Raw genomic sequence first — 18,535 nt, 5'->3', positions numbered from 1 at the left:
GAATTGTTTTCAACTTTATATTTGCATATATATTTTTACTTTATACTGTATACAGTACAGTAATCTGTAAATATTTTTATTTTCTCAGGGTTTTTTTTTCATTGATTTTCTTAAAGTGACAACATACAGAGCCCCTAAAATAATACTTTTACATGTACACAAGAAACTTTTTTGTGCCCTCAGGAAACTATTCACATGCATATGGGATTTTTTTTTGCATGCTTACACATTACAATTTATAGTTTTATATAACCTATTTCCTTTGTGCATCCCTGCCATCTTACGATGAATAAAACAAGAGCATGGATGCACACAAATTAACATATCTATTTGCCCAAAATTTGTCTTTTCTTATGGTAGTACCTCTAATATAAAGGCATAATGTCCTATTTAACACATCCTTTGTGGTGGCACACATACCATGACACAAAATGGGCTGATGGCATAAAACGGTCTATAAAAAAGACAGGTACTGTAAAAAAAAGTGTTTAAAATTTGGCTTTGTTAGGGCAGTATGCCATATTTCAAGGCCTTAGGTTTCTTTAACGCATACTTTGTGGAGGCCAAGAAACCACACCGCAAAATGGGCTGATCGCACAATAGATGGCTCAATGTGCATTGTGCTATATGTCAAGTAAACTCTGCTGATCACTGATTGGCCAGAGAGAATCGTCACTGCCTACGTCGTTGAACTTGCGGCACGAGACACAACAGACCCGCAACTGTTTTGAATGGGCGTGCCTTTTTTAACAACCATAAATGGCCGTTTCGCTGTCTGTTGAGGAAGTACAGATGATCCTCTCATGATAGCCGAGGAACAGATCCAGCGAGAGCTTAATGGAGCGACGCAAAATTAAAAAGTTTTTCAGGAGTCACGGCAGTAGAGGCGGCGCAACTATAATGACACGTGAATAATACCGCCCACTCTAAAGCGGTACTAAACTGCAGTGGAAACGCAACCCGAGCCGAACTGAGCCATGCCGTGCTGAACCGAGCCGAGCCGAGTCGTACCACGCAGTGGAAAAGCACCAATTGTAAGTTATCGCAAACGCTTGATTGCAGTTATTAGGTTTAACCAAACCATAACCCAACCAGTTATTAGGTTTAGGGGGCAAGCACTTTTTCACACAGAGCCATGTGGGTTTGGATTTTGTTTTCCCTTCATAATAAAAAAATTCATTCAAAAAATGCATGTTGTGTTTACTTGTGTTATATTTGATTAATATTTAAATTTGTTTGATGATCTGAAACATTAAAGTGTGACAAACATGCAAAAAAGTTTTTTTTTTTTTTTTTTCCTGCTGCAGTCAGTGTCACTGATGTAAATAAAAGAACAATAGAAAAGGAAAAATCACTCATGCTGATTAACTTATGTAGCCTGAATAAAGATTAATCTATATACAATTTACAGTTTATGTTAAGATTAAGTTCCCTTAAGTACCAGTATTGGTATCAATGATACTGGTCTTCATTAAAAAAGAGGCTACTTAGTAAAAAGTTGTCATTAAACACATATTTAAAATATAACATCTTTATGTTGTTTCTACATTAATTTGGAGATTCAATGTGAAATTATGGAAATATAAACACAATGGTGATTAATTATAGAAAAATTAGATTTATTTGTTATTTTTTCATCCATTGACAGCAAAAATTATTATTATTATTATTATATTTAAAAAAAAATTAACTAGTAGGACTTATAACTACTGCTGGGTAATTTATTTCAGCTATATTGCCGAGCACTAGTTACCAGCCCAGGTTATCTACTATGCTACACAACCCCATTATTATTTTGTGTAAGAGTGAGCTCCCTTTCATTGGAGAAACTTACATTGAGCACCCCTTCTACAGCGGTACGGCCTTCCTTTCCCAGCATGACATCGTACGGGTAAAGCCTCTGGACCAGCTGTTGTGCTGACAGCATGGGGAACAGGTTCTACAACAGATACAAATAATCTTCAACTATATCTACAAATCAAATGTCTCTCCAAATGTAAATTCAATTTCAGCACAATCCCATTTATAATATTTCTCATTGTTAAATTACATTTGTTTCTGTTAAGTGATGCAGAAATTACACACTTCACCATGAACCGTTATGTAGGATACTTCATGCTTTCTGCTACTCACTAGAACTGCGAGGGCAGATGGAAGATTGTCCATAGGGAAATCAGGCAGACTTAAGCTGGCAGACTCTTGAGAACAAAGTGTAGTGGCGAAAGATAAAAGCTGGGACACCCTAAGATGGGAGAAAATTGTTTCAGCATTCAGTCTACAATATGGCTGATGAAAATCCATGTTTGAAAACCACTGTACCTTTCAGGAGGCACATTTGGTCCAATTGTGTATAGACGCTCTAGCTGGTCCTTTTAAGAAACATAAACCATTAGAGGCCGGACACTAGTGACACTACACATGTATCAGTACATCTTGTAGAATATCAGAGACTGACTCAGACAAATTTAAGATACATCAGAACATTGAAACCTGAGGAGCTGGAATTCAGAGAGGCCCCAAGGAAACAGGACAATGTCATAAATTAGATTCTGGCACCACTAGTCTGAAGCAAGCAAACTAACCAACTCTTTCACAGAACAGCTTACAACCTTGAGACAAAAGAACACTTATTGATAATTCCAATTCAAAAAGATGGCCATCACGTGTTCCACGATTGAATTCACGAGCTTCCTTAGACTGACTTCTCCCCCACATAGAAGACAGACCAAACCAAAATTCCTTTGTCTAAAGAACATGCCTTCGTTCTCCATATAACTATACAAAGACTTTCTTATTCATATGCACATAAAATCATCCTAAAAAGACATTTCTATGCAGTACCCCATATTATGTTTGTAACCCACATATTAGATCTTGTTTTAATCAAATATTATGTATGTCTTTTTAATCATTATTGAATAGCTGAAGGATTCATATGCATGTTTGGTATGTATGAGTTTGAAAAATCATGCTTTAAATGTTTCTTCCAATCAATTCTTTGTCAAATACATCATAGTCTTGTTATAGAAATCATGTTCAAAAGTATACTTTGCAAGAGCCTGTAAAGTTCGGACCTCTGACTGAACAGATAACATGTTGATTTATTAGTTGGGTGGAGGAACAGAGCAACACCCCAAGCAAGGACAGTATATAATTGGTCAAGATGTCCAGATGGGACGGTCTGAAAGCAGAGTTTAAAAACTCTTAGTCACCCTTCTCCTCTTCTTCTTAAAAATGCTTGCCACAGCATTTTGATGCTGCTCTTTGAGCGTGCTCTGGCCCACGTGCCAGCTGCTACCATAATGAGAAGAAAACCAACCTAGTCTCGTTACATCCTTTTATTCTTTTACTTTTATTTTTTCTTTCTTTCTTTTCCGTTGTTTCGTGTACTCAGTTAAGTTTTGCCGCCACGCCTCGTCTCCGAGTTCAACTGGAGTCTGTGACCGCCTCAAAACTTCTACCAGCCACAACTCCATCGGCTTCCCAAGACGTCACTTCACGACTACTGAACTCTCAACCAATCAGACACTTCGGGGAACCCACCTGTCTGCAACGACTACGACGACAAAAGGGATTCCCTTAGCAAAGCAAGCAACACCTCCAGGTTCTAACTGAATCAGGTGCAGTTAATATAAATTTTAGCCTCATTGAGAAACTCAATTGAACATATTGCTATAAACTTGGGATATCACATTTCCATTCTCTTAAACTCATCCCTTCCTTACTTTCTCTCTTTCTGCAACGTGTGAATGCTTATGTTCATGTGTTAGATTATTTTATGTCTTAGGTTTATATAAATAAAATCTGATTTATATTGAAAAGAGAAGTATCTTGTGTTTTGTGCTCACAAGTTAATGTCTTAAACTGTCAATCTTGTTACTGTGCTATTAAATAGTGTTTTCACTATATTTTGGATTTTAAGATCCAGTGCAGAGTTTGTTATACGGCTCGTTCAGTGAATCGCCGTAACAGTGATTCTGTTCAAATTCCTTATAAAATCATAAATGATTCCCTTTGAGCTAAATTAAACTATTTCTTTAAATTACATATTAATATTAAGTTTTTTATTACGTTACAATCTCATATTCATTAAATGCTTCTCTGTGTCTGAAAGCACCTTGAAGGGAAGGTAGTAGATGTCTCTGGCCTGGAAGCGGGAGCGGAGAGGGGGATCCAGCGGGTTTCCTTTGTATCGGGGAACAGGCAGGCCGAGAGCAATGACTCGAAAATCTTCACTCACTCGAACAATTTTCCATGCATCCAGCTCATCTTTAGTGTGCTCCTATTAAAACCAACATAGCAAACAGTACAGATTGGGAAATAAATGTTACTTATTTTATATATATATATATATATATATATATATATATATATATATATATATATATATATATACACACACACACACACACTCAGTGGCCACTTTATTAGGTACACCTTGCTAGTACGAGGTTGGACCCCCTTTTGCCTTCAGAACTGCCTTAATTCTTTGTGGCACAGATTCAACATTGTTGGAAACATTCCTCAGAGATTTTAATCCATATTGACATGATAGCATCACGCAGTTGCTGCAGATTTGTCAGCTGCACATCCATGATGCGAATCTCCCGTTCCACCACATCCCAAAGGTGCTCTATTGGATTGAGATCTGGTGATTGTGGAGGCCATTTGAGTAAAGTGAACTCATTGTCATGCTCAAGAAACCAGTCTGATATGATTTGAGCTTTGTGACATGGTGCATTATCCTGCTGGAAGTAGCCATCAGAAGTACACTGTAGTCATAAAGGGATGGACATGGACAGCAACAATACTGAGGTAAGCTGTGGCGTTTAAACGATGCTCAATTGGTACTAAGGGGCCCAAAGTGTGCCAAGAAAATATCCTCCACACCATTACACCACCACCAGCAGCCTGAACCGTTGAGACAAGGCAGGACTTTTCATGTTCTTTACACCAAATCCTGACCCTACCATCTGATTGTTGCAGCAGAAATCGAGACTCATCACACCAGGCAACGTTTTTCCAATCTTCTATTGTCCAATTTTTGTGAGCCTGTGTGAAATTGTAGCCTCCGTTTCCTGTTCTTAGCTGACACGAGCAGCACCCGGTGTGGTCTTCTGCTGCTGTAGCCCATCTGCTTCAGGGTTCGATGTGTTCAGAGATGGTATTCTGCATACCTTGGTTGTAATGAGTGGTTATTTGGGTTATTGTTGCCTTTTTATCATCTCTAACCAGTCTGCCCATTCTCCTCTGACCTCTGACATCAACAAGGCATTTTCGTCCACATAACTGCCGCTCACTGGATATTTTCTCTTTTTCAGACCATTCTCTGTAAACCCTAAAGATGGTTGTGTGTGAAAATCTCAGTAGATCAGCAGTTTTTGAAATACTCAGACCAGCCTGTCTGGCACCAACAACCATTCCATGCTCAAAGTCACTTAAATCCCCTTTCTTCCCCATTCTGATCGGTTTCAACTTCAGCAAGTAGTCTTCACAACATCTAGATGCCTAAATGCATTGAGTTGCTGCAATGTGATTGGCTGATAAGCGATTTGTGTTACCAAGCAATTGAACAGGTGCCTAATAAAGTGGCCGGTGTGTGTGTGTGTGTGTGTGTGTGTGTGTGTGTGTGTGTGTGTGTATGTATGTATGTATGTATGTATGTATGTATGCATGCATGTATGTATGTATGTATGTATATATATATATATTATACATTTTACAATAACCAAGTAATAAAATGAAATAAATAATATACAGTGGTCTGAAAAAGTGTTGGCCCCCTTCCTGATTTTTTATTCTATTGCATGTTCGTCACACTTTAATGTTTCAGATCATCAACCAAATTTAAATATTAATCAAAGATAACACGAAGATAACATGAAGTAAACACATCATACCAGCAGTAAAATATGGTGGTGGTAGTGTGATGGTCTGGGGCTGTTTTGCTGCTTCAGGACCTGGAAGACTTGCTGTGATAAATGGAACCATGAATTCAGCTGTCTACCAAAAAATCCTGAGGGACAATGTCCGGCCATCTGTTCGTGACCTCAAGCTGAAGCGAACTTGGGTTCTGCAGCAGGACAATGATCCAAATCACACCAGCAAATCCACCTCTGAATGGCTGAAGAAAAACAAAATGAAGACTTTGGAGCGGCCTAGTCAAAGTCCTGACCTGAATCCTATTGAGATGCTGTGGCATGACCTTAAAAAGGCGGTTCATGCTCGAAAACCCTCCAATGTGGCTGAATTACAACAATTCTGCCAAGATGAGTGGGCCAAAATTCCTCCACAGCGCTGTAACAGACTCATTGCAAGTTATCACAAACGCTTGATTGCAGTTGTTGCTGCTAAGGGTGGCCCAACCAGTTATTAGGTTTAGGGGGCAAGCACTTTTTCACACAGGGCCATGTGGGTTTCGATTTTGTTTTCCCTTCATAATAAAAAATTTCATTCAAAAACTGCATGTTGTGTTTACTTGTGTTATCTTTGATTAATATTTAAATTTGTTTGATAATCTGAAACATTAAAGTGTGACAAACATGCAAAAAAAAAAAAAAAAAATCAGGAAGGGGGCCAAGACTTTTTCACACCACTGTATGTGACTTGTAAATGTTCTCAACTGAGCCACCACTGGCAGGTGCTATTAAATAATGTAAAAAGCACAGTGTTCTCTCACCAGTCCTGATTATAACACAAACTCGCAGAGTTCGGGGTAGTTTTGAGCTAGAGAAGAAAGGAAAGCTGCTGCTCTCTTATAATTTTCTGTTGTCTCCTTTCAGTTCCATATGTAAATTCTGCAATCTTATTGCGTGATATTAGATGGAGTGATCAGAAAAAGCCCATATACTGTATACACCCTACCTTTGAAGAAATCAGAAAAGTGGAGAAAAGAGAGCGATTAAAACACCAGGTGTGTTGTTTAAAATGTAAACAAGAAATTGGAACCCTTTTCCAATGTATGTGGTAAAAATATATTTTTTGGAAGAATATTCTTGTTATGATTGGTAAATTGACTGAAGAAAATGTTCCTTGTGATCTCAAATTCTGTTTATTTCATAAATGTCCAGTAAATTTTGTGGTGAGCACTAATAAATGCAAACTAATTGACTTTAGTTTGCTACAGGCCAAACGGGCTATTGCTTTAAAATGGAAGGATATACAAAGATCCTTCCTCTATCCTTTGGATAAAAGAAATGACTAACAACCTCACATGGAAAAGCTGACTTATGCAGTTAAAGGAAAACTTAAAGACTTCTACAATATTTGGACTCCTTTTTTATGCTATTGTAACCAAGAGGACTTGACAAAAGGGGACGACTGATATACAACACTCATCTCTTTTGTATTGGGTATCTATACTATATAATGGCAATTTTATTTATATAGCACTATTTGCTACAACCAGAGTTGACCAATGTGCTTTACAATAGAATAACTAAAAACAGCAATAACGCAAAGAAAATAAAACAGTAAAACCAAGAGGAAGGGAGAAAGAAGAAAAAAAACAAAAAAACATCATAACATGCAACAAAAACATAGGACAAGGATAAAGAGTGCTTCAACCAGAATAAAAAGCCTTATCGAACAGATAGGTTTTTAATTTAGACTTAAAAATTGTCACAGATGAAGCCATTCTAATAAAAATGGGCAAATCATTCCAGAGTCTTGGCGCAATTGTAGCAAAAGCGCGATCACCCCAGCACTTCCGCCTCGTCTTGGGGATAAACAAGAGTGTCTGGTTAGAGGACGGAAGGGATCTGGTTACATTGTGCTCAATCAATAAATCAGAGATATATGAAGGAGCCATACCATTTAGTGACTTATAGACAATAAGTAAAATTTTTAAATCTACTCTGTAACGTATAGGCAGCCAGTGTAAAGACTGTAAAACCGGAGTAATATATGATCCTGTTTATGAATCCTGGTCAAAAGCTAGCTGCCGCATTCTGAACCAATTGTAATCGGGATAAAGCTGTTTGACTAATCCCAGCACAGAGTGAGTTACAGTAATCTAATCTAGAAGTAATAAAAGCATGAATCACTTTCTCAAAAGTTTTTAAAAGAAACAAAGGATGATTTGACCACAGAATTTATCTGCCTATGAAACTACAAATGTTCATCAAATACCACACCCAAATTTTTCACATAATGCTTAACACATGAGGATAACCCACCATGGTTTGGTTCGGAAGCAGTCAAGGAATCTGAGGGTTTAAAAACAATAATTTAAGTTTTTTTCCTCATTGAAATTCAGAAATTTTAGCGACAACCATGCCTTTACATCTGCCAAACATGCCAGGAGAGCATCCAGTCCATCCGAATTTCGTTTTATAGGCATATAAACTTGTGCATCATCAGCATAACAGTGGAACAACAGCCCATACTTTCTAAAACTGGAACCAAGTGGAAGCATATATAAAGAAAAAAGGATGGGAGGCTAAATGGATCCTTGGGGAACCCCACAGGTTAATACAGCATTACTAGAAGTAAGATCGCCCATCTTAACCAAAAAAGTTATATTGGTAAGAAAAGATTTAAACCACTCCAATGCACTGCCTGTAATACCTGCACAATGTTCCAATCAATTAATAAGGACAGCATGATCAACAGTATCAAATGCAGCAGTAAGATCTAGAAGCACAAGAACAGCGTAGTTGCCTGAGTCAGACGTTAATAGTATATCATTAAAAACCTTCAACAATGCAGTCTCAGTGGAGTGATATTTTCTAAAACCAGACTGAAAAACCTCAAAGATCAAATTGTCAGCTAGAAAAGTCTGTAATTGGTCAAGAACAGTTTTCTTCAGAATTTTTGTAATGAACGACAAATTAGAAATGGGCCTAAAATTTGCTAAAACGGTGGGATCCATACCGTTTTTTAAGCAGAGGACGAACAATAGCATGTTTTAGCACATCTGGAATAGTACCAGTTTCTAAGCAGCGATTTATCAGAGTCAAAAGATATGGACCCACCACGTCCAGAATTTGTTTAAGAAAAAAAATATATAATGGGATTTCTGTATCAAAATAACTAATAACTCAGAAAAGGTAACAGTTAAATTGTAAAATGGAAGGCTGTGAATGGTGGTGTATGGAAAGGTATAGTTGAGAGTTTTTGTTTTTCCCTTTTGGGGGGGTGGGTGGGCGTGGATTTTGATGTTTTGTAAGGTTCTCTTATGTATGTATTTTTCTGTATTTAAAACAAATGCAAATAAATATATTTTGAAAAAAAAAAAAAACACCAGGTGTGAACGGGAATGTGTCTACCTCGTCTACTTGTGATCTGATTGGTCAAAATGCATCTTAAAAGCAGGTGTAAACAGATCTCTGACTGGTCAGTCTGCTTCTGTAACCACAGGGAGGGCTGTAAGTACAGCGTGGATGTCCTCACCTCCAGGAGTTTGTCGTAGCGCTGTGCTGACATGAGAAAGCGCCCATCTTCCAGCTGCATCTCTCGATTCTCCAGCAGGTTATTGAGGACTGGCAACACGTTCCTCTCGGCCTTCTCCAGCCCCTCCAACACCAGAATCCGACCCTCAGTTGCAGCTCGGACAGCACACTGAAGGAGACAGAAAGGACAGGAGCATGTTGAAGCACTTTGCAGGAAGTGAGCCGGTTATGGGTTATTAGAACAGGTCTTAGATGACAACAATGTGCAGAATAAGGGCAGGGACACAAGCTCAATCTGGTGCAACAACCTTCAAGTCACTATTCCAGAGCACAATACTGTCAAGGACTATTTGAGAAGCAACTTTTTGTCACAAAATATCACAGCTGGCATAAGGGTTATAAAAAGCTTTTTAGATTTTTTTTTTTGTGTGTGTGTGTGTGGTAAGAAAGGCTTACATTTTTGAGAATAACTAGCAAAAGAGTAGTTTGGCATAATCTGTATTATAATAATTTCTTACTATATATAGTTACAGTGGTGGCCAAAATTATTAGAACACTAGTATTTTCACCAGCTAAAAAATAGTTTTCGGTCAGTTATTTCTAACTTTTACTGTAGTGTGTCAGTAAGAAATATCAGTTTACATTTCCAAACATTAATTTTGCCATGAATTGTAATAATGCAGTAAGATTTTTGTATGCACAAGGAGTTTGACTACAGCCAGTGCTCCACACAGAGATCTGATCTAATCATCATCCAGTCTGTCTGGAATGACATGAAGAAACAGAACAAACTGAGACAGACTAAATCCAGAAGAACTGTGGCATACACACACACACACACACACACACAAACATATATATATATATATATACATACATATACATATATACATATATGTACACCTTGCTAGTACCGGGTTGGACCCCCTTTTGCCTTCAGAACTGCCTTAATTCTTCGTGGCATAGATTCAACAAGGTGTTGGAAACATTCCTCAGAGAATTTGGTCCATATTGGCATCACACAGTTGCGGCAGATTTGTCGGCTACACATCCATGATGCGAATCTCCCATTCCACCACATCCCAAAGGTGCTCTACTGGCTTGAGATCTGGTGACTGTGGAGGCCATTTGAGTAAAGTGAACTCGTCATGTTCAAGAAACCAGTCTGAGATGATTTGAGCTTCCTGCTGGAAGTAGCCATCAGAAAATGGGTACACCGTAGTCATAAAGGGATGGACATGGACAGCAACAATACTGAGGTAAGCTGTGGCGTTTAAACGATGCTCAATTGGTACTAAGGGGCCCAAAGTGTGCCAAGAAAATATCCCCCACACCATTACACCACCACCACCAGCCTGAACCATTGAGACAATTTTAATCAGTTATAAATTGATTTGCATTTTAATGAGTGAAATAAGTATTCGACCTTTTCGCAAAACATGACTTAGTACTTGGTGGCAAAACCCTTGGTGGCAATTACAGAGGTCAGACATTTCTTATAGTTGGCCACCAGGTTTACACACATCTCAGGAGGGATTGTGACCCACTCTTTTTGCAGATCCACTCCAAGTCATTAAGGTTTCGAGGCTGACGTTTGGGAACTCGAACCTTCAGCTCCCTCCACAGACTTTCTATTGGATTGGGTCTGGAGACTGGCTAGGCCACTCCAGGATCTTAATGTGCTTCTTCTTGAGCCACTCCTTTGTTGCCTTGGCCGTGTGTTTTGGGTCATTGTCATGCTGGAATACCCATCCACGACCCATTTTCAATGCCCTGGCCCTGATAGTACATGGCGCCATCCATAGTCCCTTTGATGCGGTTCAGTTGTCCTGTCCTCTTAGCAGAAAAACACCCCCAAAGCATAATGTTTCCACCTCTATGTTTGATGGTGGGGATGGTGTTCTTGGGGTCATAGGCAGCATTCCTCCTCCTCCAAACACAGCGAGTTGAGTTGATGCCAAAGGGCTCGATTTTGGTCTCATCTGACCACAGCACTTTCACCCAGTTCTCCTCTGAATCATTGGCAAACTTCAGAAAGCCTGTACATGTGCTTTCTTGAGCAGGGGGACCTTGCGGGTGCTACAGAATTTCAGTCCTTCACGGCGTAGTGTATTACCAATTGTTTTCTTGGTGACTATGGTCCCAGCTGCCTTGAGATCATTGACAAGATCCTCCTGTGTAGTTCTGGGCTGATTTCTCACCATTCTCATGATCACTGAAACTCCACAAGGTGAGATCTTGCATAGAGCCCCAGTCCGAGGGAGATTGACAGTTATTTTGTGTTTCTTTCATTTGTGAATAATCACACCAACTGTTGTCACCTTCTCACAAAGCTGCTTGGCGATGGTCTTGTAGCCCAGTCCAGCCTTGCGTAGGTCTACAATCTTGGCCCTGACATCCTTGGTCAGCTCTTTGGTCTTGGCCATGGTGGAGAGTTTGGAATCTGATTGATTGATTGCTTTTGTGGACAGGTGTCTTTTATACAGATATCAAGACACATGGGAGCCAGAAATCTTGCTGATTGATAGGGGATTAAATACTTATTTCACTTAGGGCTGAACGATATATCGTTATCGTATCTATATCGAGATATGAACTTTCAAGATATTACTATCGAAAAAAGCAACGATATAGACGATATAGATTTCCCCTCTCCGCGCTCGCCCCGCCCTGCATACAACTCTGGCAGTCACACAACGAACATCAGTTTTACGAGTGCCCTTGAATGCACCGCTGAGGTCCCTATTCGACCGCAAACTTGTATGGTATAGCTCTGGAAATTCAGCCACACAGAGAATCAGCTGTTCATCCATTTTGAGTTCGGTGCTTGTTTGGATGCCCCGTTTCTATTGGCCGCGCGGGGAAACGTCACAGAGCGCAGTGGCAAAAGTTGAACTATTTTGAACTTTGACCGCGGCGCGCGCGCAAGCTCGCCGCTGGTGCGCTCCGCTGCGCGTGCGCTTTGGTCGGCGCAGCAACTAACCGCCCTCGCGCAGCGCAAGCCATTGAAATGAATGGGTTTCATAGCGCAGCGCATGCCGCGTCCTGTGTGAAAGGGCCTTGAAAGGGCCTTTACGCCGTACGAGTCGACGTCCACCAGTGACTTCTTAAAAATAAAACTACACTTTCCAAATTTTTTTGTATTATGATGTTTTTATTTTTCTGAGAAATGCTTGGTTTTCACCGAACCCGTAGTCATATCGTATCGTATCGATATCGAGATATCTGGCATGAAAATCGAGATATGAAATTTTGTCCATATCGTTCAGCCCTAATTTCACTCATTAAAATACAAATCAATTTATAACTTTTTTGAAATGTGTTTTTCATTTACATTTTTCACTAAACAATTTAATTTAATATCAATGTCAAGTGGTGTCACCATCAGGTACTAAAAATACTGAGATTGAGCACCTTAATCACTGTTTTATCAAATGAAATGAAATCATCATTTAAAAACTGCATTTTGTATTTACTTGCATTATCTTTGTGTAATATTAACATTTGTTTGATGATCTGAATCTTTTAAGCGTGACAAATATGCAAAAAAAAAAAAAAAAAAGGAAGGGGGCAAAAACCTTTTCACAGCACTGTATATATATAGACATTAATGAGTTTCCTCCGACGGGCCAGAAGCTCCGCTGCACTTCACTAAAACCCACCCTTTACACACCCCTCAGGAACAACATCAAGCAGCCCCATTTCACCAACAAAGAGAAGTTATCAGAAAACTAATAAGAAATAAGTCACTGGAACTAGCGCTATCACAAAACGAACATGATAAAAGCTGCCGTTTGTTTGCATGCTTTGTTAAAGACTTAAATCCCAAATCAGCAATGTTTCACAATAAGTGATGCATTGAACATAATGAATTAATTTATCAGGATTGAAAATTAGTTACAGAAATAAAGTGGTATGAACCGTTATTTCTCAAAAGGAAGCCAATCTTATTCAGTCGAGTCTGTTTCTGTTTATTTGTAGTCACAATAGACATCATATTTAAAGAATGATAATTTCTATATTTTTTCCATCAAAAATACGACCCGAGTAGCAGAGGGAGCTCCCAAACAAAAACCATTATATATTTTATGTCATACGCGGAGCTAAAGTCTCGAGACGAGACTTATGACAGATAAAATGTTACTAAATAAATACACAATTGTGATAGAGAATGATAAGCTGACATCTGATTTCTTTAAGCGGTCGTATTTACCATGTTTAATATTACTATGGTAACGTTAATGGCGTGCATAGTCTTTTGCATCGCTTATAAATATTTCTGCCTTGTATGGTGATCATAATCCACATAGGATCTCAAACAGAAGTTATTTCAAACACTCCCTGCTGTCTGAAAGTGAGTTTTGAGCTAAAATTATTTTTAAAGTATTTAATGCTGGTGTTATAGCTGTTAACTTTATGAAATGATCCGCGGCGCTGACGCTCTCCAGACGCGGAGAAACCCCGCCTTTGTTCATAACCACTCCTCTAGCCCCAGTTCGCCCGCTTTGGCCCCAGGTTTTCGTCGGGCTAAAAAACCCTGGCCATTGGCCCTGAGGAAGCACCGACGAGGCATGGTCAAGTCCCGGAAGTGACAGTGGAAACACAACTGGCCCTGGCACGCACTAGCACGCCCGCTTTTGCTCCAACAGTGGAAACGTGGATAATTGTTGTCATGTCACAAGAAAGCCATAAAATGTGGGAAAAATTCCAGACGAAGTTCAGATGTCAACTGGAATAACAACAAGAAAACCATGATATTCATGACTCCAAAAAAAAAAAAAACTGTGTAAAACAGTGATTAAGGTGCTCAATCTCAGTATTTTTAGTACCTGATGGTGACACCACTTGACATTGATATTAAATTAAATTGTTTAGTGAAAAATTTAAAAAAATAAAAATAAATTCCAAACCATATGAAACCAATATTAATCTGAATGTGACACTTTTGAAGACCAGGTACGTGTTATTTGCTACTGACCCAAAAATATCTGTGGGGCTAAATATTGCTACAAGTGGTGAAAATAGCTTGGAAATATAATTTGTTGCCTGATCATTTAATGCACACAATTAACATTGGACTACAGCATACTTCAACCAAACACTAATTTTGGCTATCAAAAACTCAAGCAAAGAACCAGAAAAACTGTCTGTGCCATTTCACTGTCTTGAGGAGGACTTCCTCTATACCGTGTTCATCTGTCATTTCACCCACTTCACAGAGCAGTACACTTCTATTCTTGACAAATACTGTTTTTTTTTTAGATCTTGCCTCATTTGTGGTCTGAATCTCTAAATCTTGTCTGTTATGGAGATGCAGCCATGCACACATGTGTAAAAGAATCAAACAGCATTGACGTCAAAGGCAGGAAATTCTGGGCTACTCCGATGACCACAAAACAAGTTGCCATATAATTATGTTAACATGTAAATACATGCCTGATTGTGTGGGAACAGGGCCTATAAATATGTCGCCAGATGGTCCAAATTTAGCTCAGGACCCATATCAAATCTGAATACCATAATCACATAATTACTAGAAATGCCTGTGACGCAGACTAGAAAGACTAGTTAAAACCTCAGGCCAGCGTGTTTGTCAATGACACAGCAAATTTTAAAAAGCTGAGCTAAATGCCTTTTGACCTGCTTGACCCCAACAAGGGATACAAAGAAAAGCCAAACAGGAAAGAGTTTTTTTTTTTTTTTTTTTTTTTAACCACAAGTAACTTTCCCTTGACAAAATTATAATTTATTTTCCTAAGACTGGACTACTGCAATTATCTATATGCAGGTGTGAGTCAATCGCTGTTAACTCGCTTACAACTAGTGCAGAATGCTGCTGCTAGATTATTGATGGGTGTTCGTAAACACCAGCATATAACACCTATTTTAGCTACTTTACATTGGCTTCCAGTTCACTACAGGGTCGATTTTAAACTACTATACTCTTAGTATATAAAGTCTTACACAATCTGGCACCCTCTTATTTAACTGATCTTTTACATGTACACAAACCTCAAAGGAATCTAAGGTCATCAAACCAGATGATTTTAGACGTCCTTAGGACAAGATTAAAACTTAGTGGTGGCCCCTAAGTCTTGGAATAGCTTGCCTTTATATCTTAGCCTTTTACCTACATTGGGTTCTTAAAAAAAAAAAAAAAAAAATATTTATTAGAGTTAGCCTTTGGCTCAACACATTGACTTAAAGTGGCTCTCCTTTTCTATGGCTCTCCTTCTTCTAAACGTACGGTCACGTTTTACTAAAGACGAGCAGTGATGAATTAGCACTGAAAAGGCATGGACACAGTTATTTTTGCACCTGACCTTATTGAATATGCATTGTTAGGTCTCGCTTTCAGACGCAAGCGGGCAGTCGCGGCCTAATGGATAGAGAGTCATACTTGTAACCTGAAGGTTGCGGGAGTCTCCGGTCCTGCAGTGATTGTAGGTGGGGGGAGTGAACGCTCTCTTCCACGACTGAGTGGAACCTTGTGTAAGGCACCGAACCCCCAACTGCTAGTTTGGGTGCAGCAGCAATAAATATGGCTGCCCACTGCTCCGGGTGTGTGTTCACAATGTGTGTGTTCACTACTGTGTATGTGCACTTGGAAGGGAAAAATGCAGAGCACAAATTCAGAGTATGGGTCGCCACAGGTCACTTCACTTTCAAAATTGATGGGAGGAGAGTATTCAAATGAATCACAAAATGTGTTTTACTAACATTTGCGCTCAACAAATAACTGGCATTTGCTCTGTTATTTAACGTAAAAAAAAGCATGTCTTAAACTATTTTGAGCTGCAAATAGCTGCAATTATTGTTGCTAGGAGGAGGCACCGCTGAGAACAGAGTGTGCATGGTAAAAGAGGGAGGATTTTTTCCACACATATTAATTTATTTGGAATGCCAGAAGAACACATTATATGAATAGATCATTTGCCAAGCCATGTTATTTTTAATTTACTTCAGGAAATAAAAGACGAATTGGAACCCTCAACTAGGAGTCACGCAATACACCAGGTCTATCAAAACCTATAGCAAACCTTCATTTTTGGCCTCCGGTTCTTTTCAACATTCTGTGACTTCTTTATTTCTTTATTCGTTATTTGCGACAAAGCAAATTTGCTGCGCTTGGTATATTGCGTTGGTCAATATGCAAATGAGATGTTGCATCTGTGTCCTTTAATTTGCACGTTGGTAGTAAATCACCGGCAGAAATTTCCCCTCCCATCGTTGCTGTTTTAGAATTGTGCTCTGTTTACTGTTTAGTAAAACTGGCCCTTAAATGAAAATTACATCAACTGAAAATATACAAAAAAAAAAAAAAAAAGCCATTCAAAATATTAATAAATACTACATTTGTATGCAAATAATATTAAAATAAAATTAAAAAATTAAACAATTATGAAATTAAACCATTACATTAAAATGTGAAAGGAAATATTTAAAGTAAATGAAATAAAATAGACCCTTTTCCCATATCTATCAGTTTTAAAACATTTATATATTTATTCAAAAGTTTATACAATTAATAAATGTCTGCAATTGACTACTGATAGGAAGCAGAACGTGTGATGCAAACTGAATTTTTTCTGATAATGTCTTTGATAATATTTCTGCCCAACTTCCTGTTTCAACAGGAAAATCAACAAAGCCATTCTTAAGTCTCTAAGGAATGTGTTTAATAAAAGTGTTTGTCCTTAATATTTTATTATATGTAGTAAACATTAATGCAATAATCCATTTGTGGTGGTGCTGTAATGTAAATGATGCGCAGACAACATTCTTCAGCTATACATTCTCAATACAGCATGGCCTCTTGTAGCTAATTGCTTAAATTAGACACTATCGGATTGACTTTTGAACAGAGAAAACCTCTATGAATAGTTGATCATTCAATCTAAAACATTTCCCATTCACACATAAAGGCTAGTCAACTGGGAGTCGTTTGCCTGACACACAAAGCTTGTTATATAGGTCTGAAAATGAGCGCAGGGCCCAAGAGAGCCGTGAGCTGCTCTAGTTAACACCCAGCCCCCACACACAGCCCACCTTTAAACAAGATGTCCATGTCTGCTGCCTATCCATCACTCCACACAGCTAAAACAAGCACAAATGATGGAATCTGATACAACACTATAAGCTTGGACTCTGTGCATTAAATCTTAGCCAAAATCTATTTAATACACCATCTGCTTAAGGCATAATTCATTATCAAATTGCTTTAGAATCAGGAGCACTGGACCTACAGACTCTGATCGCAAAGGTTATGACCCCTTATACCACTTAAACAGGCTCAGAGATCGTTTCCAGGGTAACATGTCACCATTTCCACACTGAGCAAATGTTTCATTAGATATAAGAGCAGACCAGAGGGCCTGTGGCTAATAATTGAATGCCTGGGAAGACAAAACTGAATAAGTGGACATAATTGATCATCTGGGCTTTGGATGAAAAGAGGAGGATTTGACAGATCCTGAGGGAATTCATCTCCATTTACCATGAGAGTGAGTAAAGGATGGCCTCCTTGGTGAACGGAATGACACCCCATGGCTGAAGTAGAGCCGGGAGACAGTTTTGTTCAAAATAAATGCAATGTATTATAATACAATATAATATGGGAAAATAGTCAAATAATAGTTCAGTAGTCACTATTAAAAAAAGACCAGTTAGAATCAAGTATTCCAAATGATTGAGTAATAAATAATTACAAATATTATAATTAATAAAATATATGTATATATAAATAATAAAATATGTATTTAAAAATTATTTGTACTTTTTTTTATTTTTGTGGAAGAGTAAAAGGTGAAAGAGCTCTACTTGCCTGGTCTATGTAAAAGGCAGTTCCAGACCGGATCTCTCTGCGCTGTTTGAGATCAGTCTCAGTAGTATCTCTGGACAGGGCAACATATTCCACCTCTCGCTTTGTTAATTCCTAGCAAACAAGAAAAAAAATTAAAAAGAGGAAAGATGATAAATGATACAGTTGAGTGTTACACTTTGCAGAAATTGAGCAAGTATTGGGGGGGTGGTAACGCTTGAAATTAGGGCTGAACGATTAATTGCATTTGCGATAATATCGCAATATGAAAAAACACGATTTTTCAACCGCAAAGGCTGCGATTATACACTCTGATTATACT

At 38.5% G+C, this 18,535-nt stretch overlaps 1 protein-coding gene across 1 annotated transcript in view; it reads right to left on the bottom strand.

Annotated features, from left to right (window-relative positions):
* Positions 1-18,535, bottom strand: part of LOC306876667 (von Willebrand factor A domain-containing protein 8-like) — a 114,064-nt gene that overhangs the window by 91,529 nt on the left and 4,000 nt on the right. The window contains exons 4-9 of the mRNA XM_079428008.1: positions 18,217-18,327; positions 9,394-9,561; positions 4,118-4,282; positions 2,320-2,369; positions 2,134-2,242; positions 1,835-1,939 (exon numbers count right to left, since the gene is read on the bottom strand). Of these exons, the coding sequence (XP_079284134.1) occupies positions 1,835-1,939; positions 2,134-2,242; positions 2,320-2,369; positions 4,118-4,282; positions 9,394-9,561; positions 18,217-18,327 (708 nt within the window). The remainder of the gene's footprint in view (positions 1-1,834; positions 1,940-2,133; positions 2,243-2,319; positions 2,370-4,117; positions 4,283-9,393; positions 9,562-18,216; positions 18,328-18,535) is intronic.

Source organism: Barbus barbus, assembly GCF_936440315.1.
Source record: "Barbus barbus genome assembly, chromosome: 11".
NCBI classification, from domain to species: Eukaryota; Metazoa; Chordata; class Actinopteri; order Cypriniformes; family Cyprinidae; genus Barbus; species Barbus barbus.
Note: the sequence above shows the minus strand (reverse complement) of the source record. Positions and strands in the feature narration are given on the sequence as shown.